This window comes from Alligator mississippiensis, chromosome 6 (assembly GCF_030867095.1).
Source record: "Alligator mississippiensis isolate rAllMis1 chromosome 6, rAllMis1, whole genome shotgun sequence".
NCBI classification, from domain to species: Eukaryota; Metazoa; Chordata; order Crocodylia; family Alligatoridae; genus Alligator; species Alligator mississippiensis.
This window is the reverse complement of record NC_081829.1, coordinates 89,057,592-89,074,181: the sequence shown is the minus strand read 5'-3', so window position 1 is coordinate 89,074,181 and position 16,590 is coordinate 89,057,592. Positions and strand designations below refer to the sequence as shown.

At 46.4% G+C, this 16,590-nt stretch overlaps 1 protein-coding gene across 2 annotated transcripts; it reads left to right on the top strand.

The window, feature by feature from the left end:
* Positions 1-77: 77 nt before the first annotated feature.
* Positions 78-16,105, top strand: LOC132251217 (uncharacterized). 2 transcript variants are annotated; one of them, XM_059730091.1, is made up of 2 exons: positions 78-3,177; positions 3,717-16,105. In XM_059730091.1, exon 2 carries the CDS (start codon positions 3,723-3,725, stop codon positions 4,845-4,847), a length of 1,125 nt encoding a protein of 374 aa, XP_059586074.1. In that variant the 5' UTR covers positions 78-3,177; positions 3,717-3,722; the 3' UTR covers positions 4,848-16,105. The 2 variants fall into 2 exon arrangements, with proteins under 2 accessions (XP_059586074.1, XP_059586072.1); XM_059730089.1 differs by having other exon boundaries at positions 3,490-16,105.
* Positions 16,106-16,590: the final 485 nt, after the last annotated feature.

Genomic DNA, 16,590 nt, shown 5'->3' with positions numbered 1-16,590 from the left:
AGGGTTTTCAAATCTGTAGGTTCCCCAAATTTGGGGGGGTATTGACTTCAGGCCATAAACATCTCTGCGCATTTCGATACCATTGCTTAAGCGAGGGGCGCTGATTTGATGCCTTAACTCCATCCCTTGTAAACAACGCTTAGAAAATAACTCACGGGCGTCAATTTATGTAGATTAAAAAAAAAGTCTGATAAGTTTAGATTTTTTTAATGAAAAAAAATTGAAAATGATCCATTTGCAGCTTTCTTGGGGGGAAAAATCAAGCTTTTTATTTTTTTGCTAGATTCCTGACTTTTTCAACAAAATAGCCTATGCTGTTGTGTGCAGGTTTCTTTATGTTTTGTGTCGAAAACAGGGTGCGAGAGTTGGATGTCGTGCCCCATGAGCGGGAAGTACCTTTGTCCAGGGGACCGATTCTGAGGACATAGTTAAAGCTGTAGCCCTGGGGGGGGAGGGGAGCTGCAACCAATGCGGAGGAAAGGAGCTGGTTTTCTGGGGGTACACAGTTGTTTTTTCATGCTTCATTTGCTCTTTAGCCTGATAGACTGCATTAATCAGTTTTATTTCCATTGATAGAGAAACCTCGTCTGCTCTGTTCGAGCTACAAAGAATCCTGCAAGCTTTTGTGAAAGTGCAAATCAGTTTAGGCAATTATCATACCAGGAATATGAAGGGGAAAGAGGAGGCATTGCCCAGTGGTCTCCTTTAATCTCTTAATCCGTGGATCCAGGGGGGCTAGTTGGACATAATTTAGGACAATCTGACTACCCTTTACACTGTGATAAGGCGAAGTTACAATGGATCGCGAAAATACGAGCTTTGTTAAGCGTCCTGCCTTGAAAAGTTAAGATTAGACATTCCGCGCACGTGTTGGCACTATAGGATACTATGTACATTAAAAAAAAATCCGATCTGATTTTTTTAACATCGTGGATCCCATACAATATAGTGGTGACTTTCCATTCAGAGCTGCTCCAATATTAAAGAGGCCCAGACAGGGTGAGATGCCTGTCGCAATGCAGTTCCCCTTCCCTTTCTGCCTAATTATTGAGCAGAGCCATTCCCAAGGTAAATTTCTCGTCGTCCTCCGCCACCACCCTCAAAAATCCCGGCGGATTGTGCAGCTCTTCCAATGCACCCGGGCGCATTTTGCACCTCAGCCCGCTCGAGTTAGCTCGAGTCCGACTTCAAACCCATGCAAATGCGCAAACATTAAACAGATTGCAGATTTGGGTCTTTCTATAAATTGTTTCCCATCTTGATAAAAGGCTTATTTCTGCAGGAGCTATATACTTTTTTTTTTAACTGCAAGGAAAGAGAGAGGGGGGGGGGAATTTAAGCGTCCTATGTAGCGTAACAGCAATAAAATCTTCAGAGAATGCCATTAGCTTTGAAAAAAAAAACCCTAAAAGCTTTATTACAAACCAAGCTTTGAAAATAGGGGGGATTAGGAGTCTGAAAGGGTCCCACAATGGTTAGAAGAAAAGGTTTCATGCTAATGAGGTTAATGCCCTTTGTATCTCAGGACTCCACAACTTCATTACTCCCTATCTCAGGCTGCACCAAGCGGCTCAGAACAGTGCAATCCACTCCAGCTTTTCCCTTCCCTGCCTAAAGAAGGATTTGATAGCAGCTCTGTTCAAACTAGATAATTATATCTTTTCAAGTCGGAATTAAGATAAAGAAAGTGAAGCAAAGGCGGCTAGCCTTGATCCACTGCAAACAAATTTGGCGCACTTTCTAGTCGCTCTCCCCCTGCCTCAATAGGCAGGACAGTCAGCTTATTAGACCCTCATTTGCTTTATTAATTCATCTATTTAAAGTGGCAGGATTAGAGAGTCTAACGTGGACGCTGGATGCCAGGCAACGCTGACATAGAAATACCGGCGAGAGCACTGCCCGAGTGGGCACTGCGGTGACACATCTGGATTGGGGGGGGACACACAAAAAGACGTTTTCCGGGAAATACCTGGGAGGGAAGGGACGGGACCGGGGCGCTGAGACTGCAGCTCTGCGGGACGGCTTGGGTTGTTCCCAGGTCGCTGCCAGCAATGCCTTGCTGCTGCCCCGATCCGGGGTCCTTGCAGGGAGAGGAAAAGCGAGGTTTGCCCCAGGTGCTCTGCTCTGGTGCGGGAGCCTGGCCGGGGTGCGCCCGGGCAAGGAGTCTGCGGCCGCGCCCAGGAGGGCTGCGCCGGGCTCCCCGCAAAGCGGCGCGGGGCCGCACCACTGACCTCTCTCTCCCCTCTTTTGTCTCCCCAAGCCCAGGCAGGGGCTCGGCGGGGAGGCTGCGGCCGGAGCTGGCAAGGCCGGGGCGAGCGGCTCGGGGGAGGAGAGGTGAGGAGCTCCCCGGGGCGGTGCGGATCCGAAGCGGGTCCCCCGTCTGCACGGGCCTCGCTGCGGATCGGGGGGGTAGGGGCCTGGTTTCCTCGCCCCTGCGACTTCCCACGGGGGCAGCGGGGAGCGGCCGCGGTCCCCGCAGCTCCGACGGGGCGGCTCGGCGCGGCGCCCCCCCCCCCGGCATTGGGGGTCAGTCAGGGCCGGGCGGAAATGAGCCTTCCCCTCATTAGCGCCAGGATCCGCTCGGGAAGGGCGAAGCCGGGGCAGCCCCGCGCGGATCCGCTTCCCGGCGCTGCCCCGGAGCCCAGGCACCCGGCGACGGGATCCTGCAGGCAGCCCCGCAGGCCGGAGCGCAGAGATCCTGCCCGCCCCGGCGGGCCTGGCCTGTCGTCGGGCCGCCTGTGGCAGGCTCCTGCGAGCACCGAGAAGGTGCCCCCGGGCTGCAGCCAAGCGAGCCGGGCCGTGCCGGGGTGCAGAGGCAACCCGGGACGTCCCTTCGAGGCCCGGCCCCCGCCTGGGCCAGGAGCGCGGAGCCCAGCGCTTGCGGGCTGAACGCGGCCCTTTCCCTTCCCCAGCACCCACCGCCGCCTCCCCCAGGGCTCGCCCCCGCCTCTCCCAACCCCCGGGGCCCGCGACCCTGGGGCCGACGCCCGTCCCCCCTCCCATCCTCCACTCTGGTCCAGGGGAACCCAGCTAATATTTATAGCCCAGGTCTCCATTGCACTGGGCTGGACCTGACGTCAGGAAGAACTTGATCTAGCCTGCTTCGCTCCTGCTTCTGAAACTGATCCTTGAAATGAGAGAACAGACTCTACACAATTCCCATGGCCTTGACATAAGGTACAGCGATAAATATACACCACTAATGAGCAATTACCATATAATCACCTTCCAATTAGCTCGCATAATGATGAATTAAACATTCTAGCCTGCTGGATTAGGTTTCTTACTTTGTATATTATTTACGAAGGCGAGCTGCTGCGGAGCACCAAATATCAAGTGAGATAGGGAGTTTTCAGTTGGGGGTAATTAGGCATTCAGGGCATGTCCGGAGTTTTTGTCACTAGCCCAGTAAAGTGTACGGGAGGGTGGTGTCCACTCGCTTCTGCCTCGTCTTTCTTCCCCTTTCGTTTCTCTCTCTTGCTGTCTTAGGGAGAAAAATACCCATTCCAAGCGTTTCCACAAATCCTCGGCACCTTCCAGCTCTCGCACGCGCTGGCTTTACCTTAGTGGAAAGCACGATGCGGTCCCTGAGTCCGGACCGACAAAGCAAACGAAACACCCACTGGATTTTCCACGAGTGGAATAAAGCCATCGGGGGGAGGGACTCGGGAAGGCAACTGGAGAATTAACAGTGGTTTTTCATTTTTGCCGCACAGATACAAATGCCCCCGAAGCTGCTGCGGACAGAGCCCGCCCGCTGCGCTGGGATTCAGGTGGGAGTCTCGTCCTGTGGAAGGGCAGCCGGCCCGGGCGCTGCAGCGGGCACCGGGGACCTCTCCCGGTGCCCACCGGGTCGGTCGGGGGCGATGCTGTGCCCGGTGCGTAGACCCCCAGCAACGCCGTCCGCAAACTCAGAAATTAGATCAAATGTGATAAATGGTGAAAGGGTGGGGGAAGACGCGTCATTTAGGGGGCCGCTAGCTCCACGGGACCCTTGGGTTGGCAAGCTGGCGGCTGGAGAGATGCCCCTTTCCCCTTCCCCTCCAGAAGCAGCGGGGGAAGCGCTCGGGGGCTGCGGCCGCTCCCACGGGCGCGGGCAAACGGCGGAGCCCGTCCTGCCCTTGGTGGCTTTAAGCGGGAGCCTTTTAATGAGTCGCTGGCGTGTGAGGGACCCTCCGCCACGACTTTCCCACCTGACCGCAAAAGCGTGGGTCGGGTCGGGGCAAACGCCTGGCAGAGAAACCCGCAGGGATCTTTCCTGGACGTGCCGCTTCGCGGAGCAGGGGACCGGGGCACTTCGCGGCTCGCCCGGCAGGGACCGCCCCGAGGGCAGCATCGCTGGGTCGGCCCCGCGCAGCCAGGGGCATTGCGGAGCCCCCGGGACGAGCCCTGCCCGCTCCTGCCGCCTTTTCTTCACGTCTAAAAAAAAAGGACCCGAAGAAACTCCAAAGCGTTTGCGGATCGTGTCCTGCCCGGCCTCACGCGAGGGAAGCGGAGCAGCTCGGCCCGGGTCTTCCCAGGAGACGAGCTCCCAGGGGCTGGGGCAGCTCCTCCGGGGGGGGTCCGCGGCCGGAGCCCCCGGGGCGGCCGCCTTCAGCCTCGGAGCGGGGCAGGCGGTCGGGCTCGTTCCCCCACCCTCTTTAAAACGCTCCTTCCTCCAAAAGCGGCCGCTGCTCCGGGGACAACTTAGCTGCGCCTTGATGCTGGCAAAAAAGAAAAGGTCCCGCGTGGGAGGCGGCGGCGGGGGCCCTGCACAGCCCGGCCCCGACGGGAGCCCCGGGAGGCGGGTCGCGGGCGCTTTCCTGCAGGCTGCCCCTGCATGTGGCCGGGGAGCAGCACGGCTATAAGGAGCGCCTGCTTTCGTACAGCCCCGAGCACTTGAGGGCTGGGCTGGGCCGTGCCGTGCCTCTCCCCACACCCGGGTATGTAGCCCCGTCGGACCGATCCTTCTCCGGCCCGACGGGACACATCAGTGCCCCTCGCACCCCACGGTGCCCGGTCCAAGCCGCCCGGAGCGGGCAGGCAGCCGCGCGCTGTGCCGGTCCCCGAAGCAGGAGGGAGACCGGGGCACCGCGAGCCTGTGGGGCTGGGGTTGTCTCCTCCCGAGCTCCCTACCGGAATGATGCATTTTTTACCAACCCCCCCAGAACAAAAAAAATGTAGTGGCGTCAAACACTCCGAGGCAGGTCAAGTGGCAGCTCCGGGAGCCACCGGCCCCTGTTGATTCAGATGTTTCTCCCCAGAATTGGTGTCCGGGGGGAGAGCGGGGGCTGAGCTCCCGGCTGCTGCAGCCCCTGCCGGAGACGCTGATTTGGTGCTGATTTATTGAAGGGGAGCCGAGGTGGGGGAGCGAAGACAGGGGTCTGCAATGTTAAGTTGGAAACCAGGAGAGTTCCTGTCCACAGGGGAAGGAAAGCGGGGTGGGATCCATAGTATATAAAACTGGCTCCAAATTTAGCCGCCACTGATTCATTGTTTGAACAGGTTGAAAGTCTGATAATGAGGTTTTTAAGAGCCCTAAACAAACAGGCTCTCTCTAAACCTGATTAGCCTGTCCGGGGTGGGAAGAGGGCAGGGAAAGTGGTCGGGGAAGATTGTTTGACTTCCAAATGATGAGTCCCTTCCCAGTATCTGCATGCACACGCATCTATCAATCAAGCTTTTTATTGGGTGTCACCAGCTGGGGTGCTGGGAAAAAAGAGTGCGTGTTAAATGATGCCATTAGACTGTAGTGCAACAAGCAAAGACAAGGTAATTGGCAGCAATTCTCAGCCCCAGTCCGGTGACCTGTTAATCTGTTGCCACTAGCATTCCACCAGGGGAAAAAAACCTGCACTGTGTAGAAACAGTCTTTCCCTTATCTCAGGCCTGGCCAGCTTGTTAATGTTCAACTTGACAAGAGAGAAGAGCTGCTAGGTGGGAACCTGTCTCCATTCAATCAGGCTAATATGCCAATTGCTGAGGGTAATTTATGGTCCCCTGTTTAATTTATTCTCTCAGTTTTTTTGGATCAGCCCAGGCTTTGGCATCAGGGTGTTGCAAAGGAGAAGCTGAGGGTCTCTGTGGAGCAGGAAGCCCCCTTTGGCATCTCTCCATTTGTGCTTTCCCAGCCAATATGCTTGTGCAATCAGGAAGTTTCCAAGGTACTGTAGGCCAGTACCCCTACACAGTGCCTCCAAAAAACTTGGCTAGAATCATGCTCTTTCCTTCATTCATAATAAAGTGTCTAGCTAGTTCCCGTCCAGCTTACACAGGCAGGGGACTGCTTGGGTGAAAGGCTGTGCACAATGCCCAGGTTCCTTGCCAACAGCTCACAATGCCTGTAGGTGTAACAACAAACATAAAGAGACCAGAAGCCACTGTTTAAAAAACAATTACTTCATGGGTTACTTGGTATCCAAAAGAAGAGCTAGTCTGTGGGGTGGCATCACAGGCTGCACGGGTACCTGAGAAACAACCTCCAGAAAGAACTGAAATCACTTCTCCCCCAGTCTCACTGGAAGGAGACACAAAATGCTACCAAGGGAATGTTTTCCAGCAGTAAACCAGGGAGAGAAAGTCCAGCTCTGTTTGTGTTTTGTTATACCCAGTCTCCCTGGATTTTTACACAGGAAAGATGTCTTGTTTGTAATGCAGACAGGCCCTGGACTGTGGCCCTTGCTCAGAAGCTTCCACTGCCTGGGAAATCACCCCTGGGGTACATAAAGAGGGTCTGGAGTGCTTAATGTCATTTGCAGACGTTTTGATCGGAGTTGCTCCTTGTTCCAGGCACCCACAGCCTGAACGAAGAACATCTATTTGGTTTGGGGGCCAAGTCTATGAACAAATGACACAGATGGAATTGATTGTTTCTATATTTGTTGCATATAATTGAACAGCAAAAAAACTCAGCTTCTTAGGATGGTTAGTGACATGTTAGAAGGCCCAAATATGATGGGGGGAAGGGGTGGGGTGGGAAGGCTGCCCTTTTGTGCCATAAAATAATTGATGGCAATATGAACAGCTGTGGTTTCCACAAGGCCTCTTCTTTAATAATACAGGACTGGGAATCCTTCTCAGAGTCCAACAGCAGCAACCAAATAAATACAAGGATTAAAAATAACTGTATTGCTTGGAAGGGTACATTAAATGTTTTTGAAAGTTTTTACTAACTCCATCTAATGAAGCTATTTTAAGTCACTGATGGCCCTGAAACTGTCCTTCATCTAAGAAATAATTGCCTATTCTTTTTAGATAATCTAAGTATTTTCAATAGAAATGTGTACAGTGCTTCAATTAAAACCTGAGAAAATGTATATGCAATTAAAAGCAACAGTCCTCATAATGTTTTCATTTTGATGACTGCAAAAAGAACCATGCTTGTGTGTACATAGCCCTGTACCTGCCAGTGTCAGAGTGGTTTGCTGTTACAGTGGGGTTGCACTAAATTACACTTTCTTTCCTATTCATTGTCACCATTTTTTACGAACTTTAGTCCAAATCACTATTTTTAAATGGAACTTTATTCCAAATGCTTCAAACTTCCTATTCTGTTTAAAATCAAAAGAAAAAAATGCAGCCTATGATCTTTTCAAGGAAATCTTGCTGCAAATGAAACAGTAAACAGTATATACTGAGATGCACTGAGGAAGCTTGCTGGCTTTCTTTTCCTTTTCTTAACTATTTAATGAGGCTGTCTTGCAACCTGACTGCTGTAGTAAACCTTTTGTCTCTATGCTGGGTTCCACTATAAGTGACCTTGCAATGTTGCAGTGCCACTGGCAACCTTTTGGGTAATGGCGTATCGGACGTACTGCGGGGGGAGGTTAAATTTCTCGCTCAGCATTATTACCTCTCACTTCTAAATTCCCATTGCCATTTCTACTTTACAGCTCATTTTATTTTTCCCTGGCTGCCCAGAGACATGCTGTGCATTCTGCAGAGGGACTTGAATATTTTCTGAATCATAGAAACAGTGCTAACAATTATGCATCTCTTGGCCAATCTCCATTTAAGGAGACATTCCATCAAAGACAAATTGCTGACCATTTGATGACACCACGAGCATATTCATGGCTCAGTGAGACTGTCCTTGCTTACCAGCCCACCTGTTTAGGCCCATATGAGCACCCAATGTGTCGCGAAGACCCAACATAAAGGATATATTGGATTATTTCCCCCTATAAATACAATTTTCCAAAATCTTGGTATTCTGTTTATTTTTCAGGCAAATCTTTTTTAGTAATGAAAGAAAGGGGGTGGATGGCATGAAAAGGGTGTGGAATGTAGGCTTCTTTGAACTCTAATGAGAGGCCTTCCTTGAAATGAAGTACAGCTGCGAGTTATGACTGCAGGTCTGTGAAAATCAAGGGAATGGCAGAGCTCTTCTCTGAGAACCAAGCCAATAACCAAAAGGAAGATTTTGATCAGACTCAGGATATTAAAGCACCCAACTGGAAAGCTAGTTATGGGCACATTGCTATGACTCCTCAGTGGCAGGACTGCTTAAGGCATAGCATAAATGTGTGAGACAGCATTATTTGGCACACATGAGAATGCAAATGTTAGTCAAAGCCCATGGTCATCCAGAAAACAGAAAACTCGTAGATGGTGGCCTCAGTTTCAGGGAGAGAAGTTGCCCCTGCTAGGGGTGGAGGACTGTGTGTGTGTGACATGTCTTCGCAAGAATTCATGCTTGTTAGTATGTTTGAAACATTTTCTCAAAGTACTTTTGTGCTAACTTTGGATAGTCACAGGCTCTTGAAAATGTATACTACACTTAGATACATTGTACAGTTAAGTGGAACTGAGCCTTCCAGTTACCAAACAAGCTATACCCCTGCAAGCGAGCTACACAACTCTTTTGGAGCTGGTTGATCATAGGCAGGACAACCAGCACTTTTGTCCTATTTTCTACAAGGGATGTGGCACAATTTTCTCCTTGCAGTTGATTTATGCTCATCCTAGTTCCTAGTTTAGAAGTGATATGAAATGGCCCAAATGTTTTGCCCCCCTTTACATCAGGAACAAGAGACTATTTCAGCTGACTTGCCATGCCTGAATGTAATTTGAGGTTGCATCCACAGGTGTATTAAATGTAACACACAATGGGCGCATCTACATGTGCCCCTGTGGCGCAGTAAAAGCCTGTGCTGTGCCATGCTGGTGGCACACGGTTATTTTTAGCTGCTACATTACCATGCTAGAGCAAGGGAGCACATTGCTACGGCAATGTAGCTGCAGCATTATGGGTTGCGCCTGCCGACGCTAAGTCGCCGTAGCATCTAGTGTAGAAGTGCCCAATAAGTGCTACTGCCAGTCTATTCAGCAATGGTTAGGCCTTATTTAATGTGTTGTGTGCCGTTCCCCATTTTACGAAGGATGTGGGGAAGTTGGAGAGGGTCCAAAAATAAGTGCCAAATATGATGAAGGGGTAGGAAGATGAGGTTGAGAGAACAAGTGTTTAGCTTGCAGAAAAGGATATTAAGGGTGGGCATTATTGTTTTGAAATCTTTGAAGGTTTCCATAAAGAAGAACAATTGTTCGTCTGTGCTGCAGAGGGCAGGGCATGAAGCAACGGCTTTAAATTGTAACAAAATAGATTGCGATTAGACCTCAGGAAGAACTTCCTTGTTCCTTTCTTTTTGATCATCACCAAGGCAGTGGACCAGATTGCCCAGGGACGTTGTAGCATCTCTCTTGTTGGAGGTTTTCAAGAAGAAGCTGGATAAACTTTGGTCAGGGATGATTTAGGAGTGTTGGACCAGATGACCCCTGAGGTCTTTTTCAATCCTATGATTCTACAAACTCTGAAGGGCCAGCTGAAGTGCAGAGGTAACGGAGATCCATGCCTTCCACCAGTTGCAAATGTGGCCCTTTCTGTTTCCTAACAGCCAAAGAGGAATTGTTTTCCATCAACTTTGACAAAAATGTTATTTTAGAAAGAGACTGAATAATAGATTCATAGAAAAACAGGGATGGGAGGGACCTCAAGAGGTCACCCAGTCCAACCTGCTACTTACAATAGGATCATCCCTGTCTAAACCATCACAGATGAATATTTGTCTAACTTGTTCTGAAGAACGTTTAATGATGGAGATTTCGCAGCCTCTGTAGATAAACTGTTGCAGTGCTTAACAACTCTCACAGTGAGAAAGTTTTTCCTAATAGCCAGCCTAAATCCTGTGTATTGTAATTTAAGCCTTTTATTTCTTGTCTTGTTCCATACACGTCTTTTTGTTCTGTTTGTACACTACAACGTACAAGGTCCAGGTAGTATGATACAAAAAAAAGGGGACACACAATAATATTTATAAGAGGAGTTATAAAACTTAGCTATTATTTGTGTGTTGATCTACACGGGGGTCAAATTTTAGTCTTAGTTATTCTGGCATAAGAGAGCTCAGGATTGGTCCCTACATCCCTCAGATCTATCACCAATGACTATTTCTAATATACTCATCATGGAAATATCTTGGCACTGTGTGGTTGGACTCTAGAGCAACTAAAATAGCAAAACATTATGCTAAACAAACATAGTTTGATTTATAGATTTGTGGTAAGAACAGTTCAGTTTTTAAGGGTGTTCAAATTAATTAATATTCTCCTGGGGGGAGGGGAAAATGCTATTGTTTCCATAACCACATGCTTTCCAATATAAAATAAACTCTTGGTGTTGTGAACGTGTTGCTTAATTATCCTAAACGGTTGCTTTTGAAAGTTGTCTATTGACCTGTTTCTACATTTCACAGGCGTTCAGTGTCATATTTCTCAGGAGTGTTGTATCTACCTGTAGTTAGCAAGAAATAGATACCGGGTGAATTTTAACACTGGTAAAATAAGAATGCTACTTGCTGCATGCAGCATTCCCAAGTGCAATGCGTGAGTGAGGCTGTAAGGACAGTTTATAAAGCAAAGTGAATGGCAACATCACATGTACAGGTAATTCAGATCATCATTACAAGCAGACAGATGTCAGGGTATAACGTTACATGGCAAGTCCTTACATGTGTACTCTATACAACACACCATAGAACAATTATGGAAAAATTTACTTGTTTGGCCCACTGGAGGCTAAATCCCACCGTCAGTTTTTAGGTAGGGCTTCTCTATAGATTTCACCTTTTTCTGTCTCCTTGGTGTGCAGGACAGACAGACACTGGCCGACTCAGCGTTCTTTCTACCTACAGTGATGTGTAACTTATACCACCTTCCACATCATCTCTGCATCTGGCCCCTTGCTTGTAATGTATCGGTTTTATAGGCACTCTAGTTGCCGTTAAAGAGGGTTGGGTTTCAGAAAAAGGAGATGGTGAGACTGTCCTGGCTCCATTCATTTCAGTGCTTAAATGGAAACAAAACTGGACCCAGTGAATGTGACAATTGTGACAAGGATGACAACAGTGTGTGTTCTTTCATGTCCTTGAGTCAGCAATGAAAGCTGGTTTTAGTTGCCTTTAACCGCACATAATAAAGAACTCCACTTGCATCATGCTGCATTGCTTAAGGGCTCATAGATGCCAATGGGAGTTTTGCCTGAATACCAGGCAGATGCTAGGTCCTGCTTTGGTACTGTGCCTTCTTCACACATTATAACCCAAAACATCTTACAGGGTTAAGTATCGGCATTAACTAACAATGATGGGAGAGAGAAACTAAGAAGGAAGTCAAAGAAAGACAGAGGTGGATAGGGGCAGCTTGCTGAATTCTTGTACATAAGATTTATCTGTGCTTGGTAATATTCATAACTGAAGGGATACTGATTCAATTTATGGCCAGTGCTATTTAGTAGGTAAAACCAGAAGATTCAAAGAGATCCTTTCTAGACTTCAGTCTAGGAACCTATGCTGTGACTCTCCATTATTTTCTTCAGAGAACAGTACTCAAATATTTTTCTGTTTTATTTGGAAAAAAAAAGTATTCAAATTTTAGTGAAAGGCTGGAAATATATTTCTCTGTGATTTAATGTGCAAACAATTTAATGAATGTTCCCGGAAGACAAGCTGTAGCACAGTCTTCATCCATCCCTTTTAAAAAAAAATATGAAACACAAGGTTAAAATTTACTCATCTGCTCTCGAGTAAAATACTAAAAAAAAAAATTGTCAAAACAGCCAGAGAATTTCTTTATGATATTGTTGTTTATGGTTCTTATAAATGAGAAGAAAGCTTTTTTTTTCTGCTGAAAAGCTTATTTTTAAACAGATCTAAACTATCAGAAGAGTCAGGGCCCAATTTGGTAACAAGCTGTGAAACATCAAGGGTTCTTTTAATGAAGAATTCATTCTGGAAAAATGTAGGTTACAAGACATATGGATAAATGTTTCCATGAGTACTAAAACTCCCAGCCTCCTGCACTGACTTACATTCAAATGTGGATCCACACAGCGTTGGCTTACCAACTGGAAGACCTCAGAAGAGGCCCTTGACTCAAAATAGCCAGTTGGGTCTTTTTTCTAGTACAAAATGCTCAGAAACAAAGTTGCGCCAATGAAGATTCATGAGGCTTGATTTAAAGTTTTCTCTAGTTGACAGATACTATTTATAACCTGGATTATTAAAATGAGGTGCATTACATCATATTAAATATCATGACAAATATGTCATATGCATCAAGGGTGAAATCCTGACTCACATTGAAGTCAATGGCAAAACTCTCACTGATTTCCACGGGGCTAGGTTTTTATCCTGAATATCTAGGTGATTAAGAAAAATCACACCAGTGGAGTGTTATACATTGTCTGAATCGCAATGCTTTGTCTGTAAAAAAACCCCCAAAAAACCAGTAGTAACTGTTTAGGGTAAAATATTGAAATACAATTATATGATCTGCTTGGCCTTTATAGAGCAATTAATATTTTCCAAGAACTGCATGGATATTAAGGTTGAAAATATGAATACTGGATAAGTATTATGTATACCTGGGCAAATAGTAGAAGAAATGTCTGAATGTTCTTCAACTTCTTCAAACAGAATTACTCAAATAAGCTCATGAGTTTGTATCTGGATGATCCAAATGTGAATATTTTTCTTTCTGAATGATGCAATATGGTTCCAGAATTTGACTGCAATGAATATAATAGGATTTTTTTTTTATCACCTGCCAGACATAGGAAAGAAGCTGTAATTCTCTCTGTCTTTCTTGCTCCTCTACTAATTGAACTCAGCTTTGAGGACTAGCATCACTCTCTGGTCTTAACGTAGTCATGAGATGGACTGCTGCCTTTGGTATGGTCTCCACTGTACGATGTGAATCTAATGTGAGGATTGAATTGTTTTCAGAATGGTCTGAATGATCTGAATGGCCCAGCCTCATGCCTATTTTAAATAGACAGAAAATTACTGGGTCTTTATGCTAGCATTTGAGTGTAGACTCAAAGTATTTGAGACTTCGAATAAAGTCTGACATATTCTTCCAGTTTTGTAGAGATCATACTCTGGTTGCCAAAAACCCACAGGCAGAAGAAAGAGCTAACAGCTGGACAAGCACTCAATCTGATTTGTCTAACAGGCATGTAATCCTGGCCCTTCCAAATGCGTTGGAGCATCTTTAGTGACCATAAGTGATCTGGAGCTCTGTTCTGCCCTTCAGTGAAATATAGGGACATTATAAAAAGTGAAAATATTTCCATGATTAAAAAGTATCAATATTTTTGTAAAAAAAAAAATATAGTGGCAAAATCCTGGGTTTCACTCACGGAATTTCTTTTTGACCCCAAAAGGATAAATAGAATGAAAAATGTGTCTCTTATCTTGGCCAACTCCAATCAGAATGGGTACCTTTCCATAGTACAATATTATCTGAAGGCCACACTAGTGCATGAATTGAATATGAAGAGAGAGAAGAGTGTATACACGTTATCAGGACCTGAAGTACCTGGACCTTAGAATTTCACTGGATGTAAAAAGGAGACCTTTGAAGTACTAACTAAGGCTGATCTGGTTTAAATAATGAGAATGCACTAAGGCACAGTCTTAGGTACTATGGCTGTAGTTGAAAAAAATATTTAATCTACTTTGTTTTTAACTTTTTCTTAAGCTATTGCAAGTAAACAGGGAAATTATGAGTGATAGATAAATGTCTGTTCACATTTGGAGCTAATATATTTTGCAGATGCTTGTGCTTTCCTAAGAACTAGCTTCTCAAAAGGAATAGCTCCTGTTATAGTCAGAGGAGAGGAAAACATGACATCCTCTACACACATTCTGATTAAAAATGTGCCCCCATTAGGCTTCACATCACAGCACTGGAGGATCCACCTGAAATACAGGGGGGAGAAGAAAACTTAGGAGAACCAAGAGACCTCAGGTCTCAAGGGTCAGGCAAAATAATTTGAAACCATCTTGAAGAATCAGTTTAGCCACAGCTTGATGGAAAGCCAAGCATAAGACAGATCTGGCTCTGGGGTTTGGTAGTGGGATAAAAAAATTTTTTAATTTCTAGGCCATGAACTTGAATCCATTAAACAATAGTCATGACCATCTGATAGTTATTCGTTGTCTTCTCTGAAACAAACTGCTGGTCTCAGTCCAGGTCTTAGTGGGTATGGGACCATCTGCAAACTTCATATCACTTTTGTACTTGGTGACCTTGTTGGCCACCCCTATAGAGAGGCCAAAGGATTGTTTGGGGAATTGATGTGACAACAACAACAACAAAATGATGACATCACTGGGGAAATTGTAAAGTTTATAAGAAGCTGGAAGTAATTTCGCATCCAACTATGATCTCCAGAAGTTAGAGTAGAAAGGCACACTGAAGGCAGCTGGAAAGGATTTATGTGACTGCTGCTGGTGTTGGACTTTGGACCTCCAGGCTAAGATACAGACAGTCAAAAAGCCCAAGGCTGAATCAATTCAGTCTTTGCAGGTTAGTCTAAAATGCAGAGATTAAATTGAGAAACAACTGGGCACACATTTACTTTTGATTCGGGAAATGCAGCCATGTGTCTGCAGTGGCTGAGGCCAGAAGCCAGGGGGCACTAAAACATGCCTCTCTGGCATGTAGCCAGCATTATATGTGTTCACTTCCTCTTCCTGCTGCCCCTGAAGTCTCTGGGATTTGCAGTCCAGAATCACAGCAGCACGACTCTCCAGGGTTGCTCATCACTTCCTCCTGCTTCCAGGTGCCTCTGGGATTTGTAGTCCACAATCACAGCCAGCAGTAAGTTTCAGTAAGTTTAGCTGCAGGGCAGCTCTGTACTTGGGGGCCCAGACCCCAGCCAGGGTTTGCCTGGGGGGAGCAGTCCCTGCCTCCCCCCCAGTCCTTCTCTGCTGGAGCAGACAGCATAGCCCAGCCTAGGGCTGAAAAGCATGCTGAGATGCTGGGGGGACTGTGATTCAACTTGAACCAGGAAGGGGACAGAAGTTTCATAAACCTGTATGACCCAAATCAGTTAAGTCTGATACTACATTTAACCAGGTTTATCTTAAACCAGTTTCAGACATTTTGAAACTGGTTTATGAGCACCAAGCTTCTGTTCTGTTACAGGTTTAATCTAGTTTCTGATGACTTGAACTGGTTTATGTGTAACATCTGTCCCTAGCCCCGGAGTTAAACTGTTAGCCACTACAAAGTAGACTAAGGAACCAAATCTTCAAAAGGGGAATGTAATAACTTGCTTCTTGTGTGGACTGGCATGTACCCATGGTATATGCTCACTGGTGGGTTACACACTTCCTCTGGTCAGAGGAAGCTTTTCTAGGGTATCTGAGGCCAACAGAATTCACTTCCCAAGGTAAAAACATGAGCTGATACAAGGTCGAGCTAAACAGCCCATCGCTCTGTAACTGGAAGCTGTAACAACTCATATCCTCTGTGGACTGGCCCAGATGAGGATCTGTAATACACACTCAGCAGAGGATTACACTTGTAGTACCTCTGGCTGCGTCTTTACTACTTCTGCAGATAAACAGAGCAGATCTGTTACAAGAGCTGTCAGTCCAGATCCTTTCATGAGCTCTATCGTCATATGTAAAAAGAAGACTATCACCAATCTCACCATAAGGACTTGAACATAACACTTCATTATTTCTGTGTCGGCCCTAAGGTGGTAATTTAAATGAATTTTGCATTATATGTTGATTTATGGCAGCTAAATTAATGTAATAAAACTTCACAGTTCCTTTTCATGTGTATTATTGATAAAAACACTCACTCAAAGAAATGTGAAAATCCATCTTTGTGAACTTTAATACTTGGTTGTGGCATCTGTTTTTCATTTAACGAGTTGACTGAAATGAATGTAAGTACAAAAACTAGAAGAGCCAAATGAATACGTATCATTGCTCAAAAATGGCCGTTTCATCACTCAGTGATAATCATTTCTGATTTATTTGAACAGACTTTCAGGGTCTGATTCCAGATCTTGCACAGGACCTGAGTTCAGCTGGAGTTTGGCTTCTATGCCAGGATTGCATGAGAGGACCCTTCGACCTCCATTTGCACAAGAGCCCACTAGAAGTAGGTGCAGGTAAAGCAAGGGGAGGAAATAACAACTGAAAAGCATTTGACTTTTCATTCAGCGGTGCTTTGACGTACCACTAGGACATGTTCCAAGCGAGTACAATGTCTCCTGCACACATTTATGCTAACATGACCTATTTATGGGCC

Coding starts and splice junctions, on each gene's coding strand:
- LOC132251217 (XM_059730091.1), top strand. CDS start 3,723: ATGCCCCCGAAGCTGCTGCGGACAGAGCCCGCCCGCTGCGCTGGGATT.